The sequence below is a fragment of the Entelurus aequoreus genome, linkage group LG22, assembly GCF_033978785.1.
Source record: "Entelurus aequoreus isolate RoL-2023_Sb linkage group LG22, RoL_Eaeq_v1.1, whole genome shotgun sequence".
Taxonomy (NCBI): domain Eukaryota; kingdom Metazoa; phylum Chordata; class Actinopteri; order Syngnathiformes; family Syngnathidae; genus Entelurus; species Entelurus aequoreus.
Window position 1 is genome coordinate 43,263,192 of NC_084752.1, and position 11,122 is coordinate 43,274,313.

The 11,122-nt window shown below is 32.7% G+C and overlaps 1 protein-coding gene across 1 annotated transcript in view; it reads right to left on the reverse strand.

Moving 5' to 3' along the window:
* The window catches only part of LOC133639441 (lipopolysaccharide-responsive and beige-like anchor protein), a 71,653-nt gene extending 68,993 nt beyond the window's left edge, over positions 1-2,660 (reverse strand). The window contains exons 1-2 of the mRNA XM_062032731.1: positions 2,466-2,660; positions 1,132-1,234 (exon numbers count right to left, since the gene is read on the reverse strand). Of these exons, the coding sequence (XP_061888715.1) occupies positions 1,132-1,234; positions 2,466-2,478 (116 nt within the window). The 5' untranslated portion in view covers positions 2,479-2,660. The remainder of the gene's footprint in view (positions 1-1,131; positions 1,235-2,465) is intronic.
* Positions 2,661-11,122: the final 8,462 nt, after the last annotated feature.

The following is an 11,122-nucleotide window of genomic DNA, read 5'->3' on the forward strand; positions in this document are numbered from 1 at the left end:
ATAGTTTATCTTCAATTTCGACTCTTTAAAATTCAAAATTCAACCGAAAAAAAGAAGAGAAAAACTTAAAAAAGAATTTATGGAACATCATTAGTCATTTTTCCTGATTAAGATTAATTTGAGAATGTTGATGACATGTTTTAAATAGGTTAAAATCCAATCTACACTTTGTTAGAATATATAACAAATTGGACCAAGCTATATTTCTAACAAAGACAAATCATTATTTCTTCTAGAATTTCCAGAACAAAAATTTTAAAATAAATTCAAAAGACTTTGAAATAAGATTTCAATTTGATTCTACAGATTTTCTAGATTTGCCAGAATAATTTTTTTGAATTTTAATCATAATAAGTTTGAAGAAATATTTCACAAATATTCTTCGTCGAAAAAACAGAAGCTAAAATGAAGAATTAAATTAAAATGTATTTATTATTCTTTACAATAAAATAAAAAAAATACTTGAACATTGATTTAAATTGTCAGGAAAGACGAGGAAGGAATTTAAAAGGTAAAAAGGTATATGTGTTTAAAAATCCTAAAATCATTTTTAAGGTTGTATTTTTTCTCTAAAATTGTCTTTCTGAAAGTTATAAGAAGGAAAGTAAAAAAATTAATGAATTTAAACAAGTGAAGACCAAGTCTTTAAAATATTTTCTTGGATTTTCAAATTCTATTTGAGTTTTGTCTCTCTTAGAATTAAAAATGTCGGGCAAAGCGAGACCAGCTTGTTAGTAAATAAATACAATTTATTACTGGTAAGTGCTGCAATTTGAGCTATTTTTAGAACAGGCCGGCAGGCTACTCATCTGGTCCTTACGGGCTACCTGGTGCCCGCGGGCACCGCATTGGTGACCCCTGCTTTAAAGTCATATCCAACGACTTTTTACTGTCAACTGAGTTTTGTTTTTTAATGATATCTGCTGGTGGTGTGCCTACGCATTTTTTCAACGCAAAAAATGTGCCCTGGCTCTAAAAAGGTTGACAAACACTGCTGTAGTGTATGAGTGCGCTAATTAGGACCAAATGTTGCGTTGGAAATGAGGTGGTAAAAAGGTGCGAGATCAAGAGGCTGATACTTGCGTGGGTTGGTTTTGTCCAATTCCCCACCAAGCAGAGTTTCAATCTCACCTGGTCTGCGGCAGGCCAAAGTTGGTGCCGACGCCGACGCGAGGAAGACTGTGGACCACCTTCTTGACGGCAGCGGCGTCGGGGAAGTTGAACATGACGGCGGCTGGAGACGGACACAAATGAGACATCAGAGTGTGGAAGTTATCACACAACTCTTATGCTTACAGGCCGTTGCTATAGTTATTATCAATTGTGCTGAAGTTGTACTTTTTCTATCTGTGCAAAGGGACGACTCGCAATCTTGGATTGCGAGTCGTCTCGTATCAGTGTTTGTGTCCAGACCCGGCCTGCTGACTGCCAAGGGCGAACATCGAGTACCGTGACGCAGACAAAGCAGAGACAGGGCGATATCACGAGTGTCAGCACATTTCCATTTCGTGAATAATCATATATTGTATCTAATTGGGGCTGCTGAAATGACACACCTTCCTTCAGAAGCAGCCTCAGTGATGTAACCAGGGATCTCCCAAATAAATAGAGGAGCACGTGGGCTGTGCCTTAGAGCGTAGGTTGGAACTGTAACTAAGTGTACAGCCCAATACGACTCTCCTCATTGAGCAAAATTTAACTCTGTCTCTGCCTGATTCCTTGCTTCTTGCCTGTTTAATAAATGTCATCAGTGTTTGAACTAGGGATGTCCGATAATGGCTTTTTGCCGATATCTGATATTCCGATATTGTCCAAATCTTTAATTACAGATACCGATATCAACCGATATATGCAGTCGTGGAATTAACACATTATTATGCCTAATTTGGACAACCAGGTATGGTGAAGATAAGGTACTTTTTTAAAAAAAATTATAAAATAAGATAACTAAATTAAAAACATTTTCTTGAATAAAAAAGAAAGTAAAACAATATAAAAACAGTTACATAGAAACTAGTAATGAATGAAAATGAGTAAAATGAAGTGTTAAAGGTTAGTACTATTAGTGGAGCAGCAGCACGCACAATCATGTGTGCTTACGGACTGTATCCCTTGCAGACTGTATTGATATATATTGATATATAATGTAGGAACCAGAATATTGATAACAGAAAGAAATGGGGGGAGGGAGGTTTTTTGGGTTGGTGCACTAATTGTAAGTGTATCTTGTGTTTTTTATGTTGATTTAATTTTTTTTTAAAAAACAACAACAACAACAAAAATCGATACAGATAAAAAACCGATACCGATAATTTCCGATATTACATTTTAACGCATTTATCGGCCGATAATATCGGCAGGCCGATATTATCGGACATCCCTAGTTTGAACCTTTAAAAAAAAAAATAATAATAATAATAATAGTGTTTGAACCTGACAGTGTGTTATTTTTGTTATCGTCTTACTTCTGTTGGCCATGAAGATCTCCAGGGCGGTGTTCTGCAGGAGGTACCGCCTGGAAAAGACGGCCCTGATCTCCGTGAACAGCCATTTTCCGTGCAGACCTTCCGTGTACGCCAATATCTGCAACGGAGACGTAAGAAGAAGACGTTAAGGTGACACCTGAACCAGACCACGGTGATCGCCAGGGATCCTGCGAGAGAACACTCCGGTTCATTTTTCACGGCGGGCCTGGAGGAGGAGGATTAATGTCTTCTATTGATCAGCCTCCATGAAAAAGACATTACTTCAGTGGTAAAATGGCAGCTATTTAGCCAGGAGGGAGGGAAGGAGATGTTTCACGCTTTGAAGGATGACATTATAGCGCAGGGGGATTGAAAATGGAGGAAAACATGCACTGCAAAAAGTGAAATCTAAGTAAGATGAAATATGTCAAATAAGGGTGATATTTGCTTATTTTCTGTCTGATAAGATCATTCTTCTCACTAAGCAGATTTGATGTTTTACTTGTTTTAAGTGTTTTGCTCCTAAATGATGTCAGTAAGATATTACAGCTTGTTGCTGAGATTTGATGAGCTATATTGAGTAAAACATGCTTGAAACTAGAATATCAACTGTTGCAAAGCTGTGTCATCAACACTCACAAGTAGAAAACTACTTTTTTAAAGTCATCATTTCTTATTTCAAGCATGAAAATAAAAAATCCGGACTTTGACACAATTGTGTCTCATAATTAAAACAGATGACAGCCAAATGGACTTTGCTGTTTTATTTCCAGTGAAACAATAGAACATACGTACTCATATAGTAGTACAGTTGGCACAGTACAGTAAACTGACAGTTAATATTTAAACATTTAACATTTCAAACAATTTTGAACAGAAATAGTTCATGCACATTCAGATAAATTCCTCAAAATTACAATTAAAACAATTTTGGCCAGGGGCCGGGCTGTATATATGCGCACTAATTGACTGAAAGAGCACGCACTTGGCGCGATGATGTCATGTTATCCATGGAAAAATGCATTTTTAGACAATATGATTTGCCTGAGCGGCTAGGAGACCCCGAGAGTAACAAGCGCTTGCCTTGTTGCCTTTCCATTAAGAACAATAAACTAGTTTTTAGTATAAGTTTGCTGGTTTCCTTCCCTCCCTCCGAGCGCATATCATGATGTCAAGATAATGGCACTAGCATTTACTTCATTTAAGAATATTTTTCAACATATTGAGCGAAAAGGTCTCATATTTTTTTTCCTACCAAGAAAAGTGCACTTATTATTTGTGAGAATATACTTATTTTATGGTATTTTTGGGTTCATTGAAGTAAGCTAATTTTACTTGTTTTGGAAAGTCTTGACAAGCCACACTTTCTTGTTCTATTGGCAAATAATTTTGCTTAGTTCAAATAAAATACCCCTCATTTTTTTATTTTTTTTTATTGTTTTTGAACACTGACTTTTTGCAGTGAGCAGTTGGTCTTTAGAGTTTTGGAGGGTCTGTTGAAATTAAAAGTGTTTCTCGCCTTCCTGTCGGTCGTTTTTTCTTAATACATAGCTGGTAGCAGCCAGCGCCATCTCACAAGACCCTCGGGTGCCGTGAATGTCAGTCAAGTCAAAATAGCGAAGATTGATGATCGTTAATCAATCAATCAATCAATCAATGTTTATTTATATAGCCCTAAATCACAAGTGTCTCAAAGGGCTGCACAAGCCTCAACGACATTCTCGGTACAGAGCCCACATACGGGCAAGGAAAAACTCACCCCAGTGGGACGTTGATGTGAATGACTATGAGAAACCTTGGAGAGGACCTCTAGGGGAGACCGAAAGCAATGGACGTCGAGTGGGTCTGACATAATAGTGTGAGAGTCCAGTCCATAGTGGATCTAACATAATAGTGTGAGAGTCCAGTCCATAGTGGATCTAACATAATAGTGAAAGTCCAGTCCATAGTGGATCTAACATAATAGTGAAAGTCCAGTCTATAGTGGATCTAACAGAAAAGTGAAAGTCCAGTCCATAGTGGATCTAACATAATAGTGAAAGTCCAGTCTATAGTGGATCTAACAGAATAGTGAGAGTCCAGTCCATAGTGGATCTAACATAATAGTGAGAGTCCAGTCCATAGTGGATCTAACATAATAGTGAGAGTCCAGTCCATAGTGGATCTAACATAATAGTGAAAGTCCAGTCCATAGTGGATCTAACATAATAGTGTGAGTGTCCAGTCCATAGTGGATCTAACATAATAGTGAAAGTCCAGTCCATAGTGGATCTAACATAATAGTGAGAGTCCAGTCCATAGTGGATCTAACATAATAGTGAGAGTCTAGTCCATAGTGGATCTAACATAATAGTGAGAGTCCAGTCCATAGTGGATCTAACATAATAGTGAAAGTCCAGTCCATAGTGGATCTAACATAATAGTGAGAGTCCAGTCCATAGTGGGTTTACATTTATTATTTAGGTTAGGGGTAAGTAAGGTTAAAGTTTTTATTGTATATTAGTGCGACCCCCCCACCCCTTTTAAGGGGACGGGCAATATGTGCATTCGTATAGTTAGGAGGAGATGCCTCATTCAGGGCAAAAAAATTGTCTGGTTTGAGCCAGGTTTCGCTAAGACCAATGACGTTAAGATTGTTGTCTCTAATGACCTCATTAACTAATAACGTTTTGGGAGACAATGATCTTATGTTTAAAAAGCCCATATTATAGGTATTGGGCTGTTTCGACGAGTTTTTGTTGAAATTATCCGTAGTAGCTTTTCGTTAATTTTTTGTTTTGTTTTTTTTACTGCCTGGCTGGCGATGGACTGACACACCCTCCGCATAGGACCTCTCCAAGCAGACTCCAGCAGGTTTGTGTGGGAAAGACGTCAGCGAGATGTTTGATCCCCGCCCATGTGGTTCATGCCGCTGCTAATTCCAGCATTTAGACGTGCAACTCCTCTACTTAACACTGCTTTGTTAACAAGGCGGTTGCTTCTTAAAAGGTGTCTGCAGGGATATACTGCTTGGAAAAAAAAAGGAGGGCAGGAGATGTCACCGCGTGCTTCCAGACACTGCGTTATTAATCAGAAATATTCAAATGTGTTCTAGCGAGCCGGGCTGGATGTTGACTTAAAGCGGCTCATTAAGGGGACCAGCTGAGGACAGCCACCGCTTGGCGGTCTCTCTGAGGAATAAGGGACCGGCCCGCATGGTGGACTCACTTCAAAGTCTCTGGAGTTCAATTAAATGTGGATTAGTGGCGGGGAAAACACTCCCAGACATATTGGAAGCATGCGGATGCTGCTGCAGCCTTACAGTATGCACAATGGCTTTTTTCTAACAATTGTTTTCAGAAGAAATATTGAAAAAAAATTAAAAAATAAAAAATTCAAAAAGCTAACGGTAATACTGTATATCATTTTGCATGACTGTTTTTTTTTTTGTAAAAGTTTGTTTGATAAATTAAAATATTAAAACATTTAAAAACAGTTAAAATATAGACATTATTGTAACAAATTACTGTTAAATTTGTAAATACTACTACTACTATAGTAATAATAATAATCAATATAATTATTATATTTAAAACCATATTTAGCATTAAAAAAATGTATACGTAAACATGGATATTGTTTACGTAAATTATCAAAATATTTTCTAAACTCTACTGAATATTTCAAGCATGTTCATCTAAAAAAAAAAAAAAAAGTTCTTTAATACATAAAATTGTTAAAAATAATAAATGTCTAAAATAAAATTGTGTCCAACTGGATTTTTTGAGTACATATTTGGAAAATGTAAATTATGTCATTTTAAATCAAACAGTTATTTTTTTAAATCTGATTATTAAACAAAACTAAAACAAGTATTCGTAAAATAATAGTTACAAATATAGTCGTTATTGTAACACATGAGTGTTACGTTTTTTAAAATACTACTATTATAATAATAATAAATTATTCTATTAAAAAAACAAATTTAGTGCTGTATCTTCTTCATATGTAAACATGGATATATTAGGATAGTAAACAACCACAATAAAATCTAAAATCAACTAAATATTTTTCATGATAATATATGTTGTGTTTCTTTTTATTCCTGAATAAATTAAATTCCTTAAAAAAACATCTGTGTGTCCAACTGGAATTTTTTAAACATATATTTGGCCAATGTCAAATGTCGCTAAATTTGTTTTTTAAATAGAATATTTTATTATTATTATTATAGTAGTAGCATTTCAAAAACGTAACACTGATGTGTTACAACAACAACTGTATTTTTAACTATTATTTTTACAAATACATATTTTATCTTTATTTAATAAACAGACTTAAAAAATATTTTTTTATTTGAATAATTTTTTAAGTCTGTTTATTAAATAAAGATAAAACATGTATTTGTAAAAATAATAGTTAAAAATACAGTTGTTGTTGTAACACGTCAGTGTTACGTTTTTGAAATACTACAACTATAATTATAATAATGATAATAAAATATTCTATTTAAAAAACAAATTTAGCGTTGTATCTTCTTCATATGTAAACATGGATATATTAGGATATTAACAACCAAAATATTGTTTTCTAAATTCTACTAAATATTTTTCATGATAATATATGTTATGTTTCTTTTTATTCCTGAATAACTTCAATTCCTTAAAAAATATCTATAATAAATTGTGTCCAACTGGAATTTTTTAAACATATATTTGGTCAATGTCAAGTATGTAATTCAAATCAAATAATTATTTTTAAGTCTGTTTATTGAATAAAAATAAAACATGTATTTGTAAAATGATAGTTAAAAATATAGTCGGTATTGTAACACGTCAGTGTTACGTTTTTAAAATACTACTATTATAATAATAATAATACATTATTCGATTTAAAAAAATTAATTTAGTGTTGTATCTTCTTCATATGTAAACATGGATATATTAGGATAGTAAACAACCAAAATATTGTTTTCTAAAATCTACTAAATATTTTTCATGATAATATATGTTATGTTTCTTTTTATTCTTGGATAAATTAAATTCCTTAAAAAAAACATCTGTGTCACCAACTGGAATTTTTTAAACATATATTTGGTCAATGTCAAGTATGTAATTAAAATCAAATAATTATTATTTAAGTCTGTTTATTAAATAAAAAGAAAACATGTATTTGTAAAATAGTTGAAAATACAGTTGTAACACATCAGTGTTTACGTTTTTAAAATACTACTATTATAATAATAATAATACATTATTCTATTAAAAAAACAAATTTAGTGTTGTACCTTCTTCATATGGAAACATGGATATATTAGGATATTAACAACCAAAATATTGTTTTCTAAAATCTACTAAATATTTTTCATGATAATATATGTTATGTTTCTTTTTATTCCTGAATAAATTAAATTCCTTAAAAAACCATCTGTGTGTCCAACTGGAATTTTTTAAACATATATTTGGTCAATGTCAAGTATGTAATTCAAATCAAATACATTTTTTTTAAGTCTGTTTATTAAATAAAAATAAAAGATGTATTTGTACAATAATAGTTAAAAATACAGTTGTAACACGTCAGTGTTACGTTTTTAAAATACTACTACTGTAATAATAATAATAAAATATTCTATTTAAAAAACAAATTTAGCGTTTTATCCTCTTCATATGTAAACATGGATATATTAGGATAGTAAACGACCAAAATATTGTTTTCTAAATTCTACTAAATATTTTTCATGATAATATATGTTATGTTCTTTTTATTCCTGGATAAATGAAATTCCTTAAAAAACATATGTCTCTCCAACTGGAATTTTTTAAACATATCTTTGGTCAATGTCAAGTATGTAATTCAAATCAAATAATTATTATTTAAGTCTGTTTATTAAATAAAAAGAAAACATGTATTTGTAAAATAATAGTTAAAAATACAGTTGTAACACATCAGTGTTACGTTTTTAAAATACTACTATTATAATAATAATAATAATACATTATTCTATTAAAAAAAACAAATTTAGTGTTGTATCTTCTTCATATGTAAACATGGATATATTAGGATATTAACAACCAAAATATTGTTTTCTAAAATCTACTAAATATTTTTCATGATAATATATGTTATGTTTCTTTTTATTCCTGAATAAATTAAATTCTTTAAAAAACATCTGTGTGTCCAACTGGAATTTTTAAACCATATATTTGGTCAATGTCAAGTATGTAATTCAAATCAAATAATTATCTTTTAAGTCTGTTTATTAAATAAATATAAAACATGTATTTGTAAAATAATAGTTAAAAATACAGTTGTTGTAACACGTCAGTGTTACGTTTTTGAAATACTACTACTATAATAATGATAATAAAATATTCTATTTAAAAAACAAATTTAGCATTGTATCTTCTTCATATGTAAACATGGATATATTAGGATAGTAAACAACCAAAATATTGTTTTCTAAAATCTACTAAATATTTTCAATGATAATATATCTTATATTTCTTTTTATTCCTGAATAATGCTTAAAAAAACATCTGTGTGTCCAACTGGAATTTGTCAAACATATATTTGGTCCATTTAATGTGTGTAATTAAATGATGTAACTTTTCAAAGATAAACATTGAATCAAGTGTGCCGTGCTTTTAGTTTCTAGTATTTTTCTCCTTTGGATTGATGAGAAATTCAGATTCTGGATGAATTGTACATGATTGAGTTCATAGCTGATTAATTACTGATTGAAAAATGTTTCAGCCTTGGCGGAGGTTCGCACTCTCCAAGAAGTCAAGTAGTAACAACACAGTACTTCTACACCTTTTTATGAAAATCCACATTGTTTTCCTTCGTTTGGGTTTAGAGGGCAAGGATGACGACACCTACACGGCCTCCTCCTGGACTCTGATCAAAAACTGAAATCCCAGTCTGCGGTTGTACAATGAGCGAGTGCTTTGAGAGTAACCTTTGACCCCCGGGAGGGGATTGCTGCGCCCCTTTCCCCCCCTCAGGAGGGCTGCCACCAAGATGCATAGTGGTGACGTTCAGCAGATAGATGCAGCAATGACAAAGGTGTGGACGAGGCTGCTGGCCTTTACGGTGATAAAGAGTCACGGTGGAAATGGGTCATGTCACGTTTAAAAGGCAGCATGGAGTTTAGAGGGATATTTTCCCGCCTATGGACAAGTAAAGTGTACATAAGATCTCAGAACATAGGACAGAACATACATAATTTCTATCCTTGCCAAAACACACGCAGTATCTCATTTAGGGTCCGGAAAGAAGAAGTACCGGGAACGAGACGAAGGCACACACGTGTCAAGTTAACTTTCAGTTTCGATCCCTGTCCAGGCTGGCAACCAAGGTGTACAAAAGCATGCAAGGTATTATGGATTGATTAACATGGACCCCGACTTAAACAAGTTGAAAAACTTATTGGGGTGTTACCATTTAGTGGTCAATTGTACGGAATATAATAATAATAATTAGGGATGTCCGATAAATGCGTTAAAATGTAATATCGGAAATTATCGGTATCGTTTTTTTTTATTATCGGTATCGTTTTTTTTTGTTTTTTTTTTAATTAAATCCACATAAAAAACACAAGATACACTTACAATTAATGCACCAACCCAAAAAACCTCCCTCCTCATTCACACAAAAGGGTTGTTTCTTTCTGTTATTAATATTCTGCTTCCTACATTATATATCAATATATATCAATACAGTCTGCAAGGAATACAGTCCGTAAGCACACATGATTGTGCGTGCTGCTGCTCCACTAATAGTACTAACCTTTAACAATTAATGTTACTCATTTTCATTAATTACTAGTTTCTATGTAACTGTTTTTATATTGTTTTACTTTCTTTTCTATTCAAGAAAATGTTTTTAATTTATTTATTTTATTTTATTTTTTAAAAGTACCTTATCTTCACCATATCTGGTTGTCCAAATTAGGCATAATAATGTGTTAATTCCACGACTGTATATATCGGTTGATATCGGTATCGGTTGATATCGGTATCGGTAATTAAAGAGTTGGACAATATCGGAATATATCGGCAAAAAGCCATTATCGGACATCCCTAATAATAATAAGAGATTTTATTTGTAAAAAGCACTTTACATTGAGTAAACAATGTCAAAGTGTTACAGTGTATTGTAAAAATAAAAAGATAATAAAAATAAATAAAAATAAAAAGTAGAACAGCCTAATAGCTATAACTAGTATGCATATATGTAAAAAAATGCTTTTTTTTTTTTTTTTAAAAAGAAGGGTTTTTAAGCCATTTTAAAAGCATCCACAGTCTGTGGTGCCCTCAGGTGGTCAGGGAGAGCGTTCCACAGACTGGGAGCGGCGGAGCAGAAAGCCCGGTCTCGCATTGTACTGTACTGTGCAATCTACTAATAAAAGCTTCAATCAATCAATCAATCAAAACGCTCTCTCAGTGCTGCTATTGCTATTGTTTGTACTTTTTTCCGTAGAATAACTTGTTAAACTTCAATCCTGTTCAGCGCTCATCATTTGGGACGGCCTTAAGATATAAACCCCAAAAGCAGTGAAGTTGTCACGTTGTGTAAATGGCAAATACAAATCTTATATTCAATTGAATAGACTGCAAAGACAAGATACTTAACGTTCGAACTGGAAAACTTTGTTATTTTTTTCAAATATTAACTCA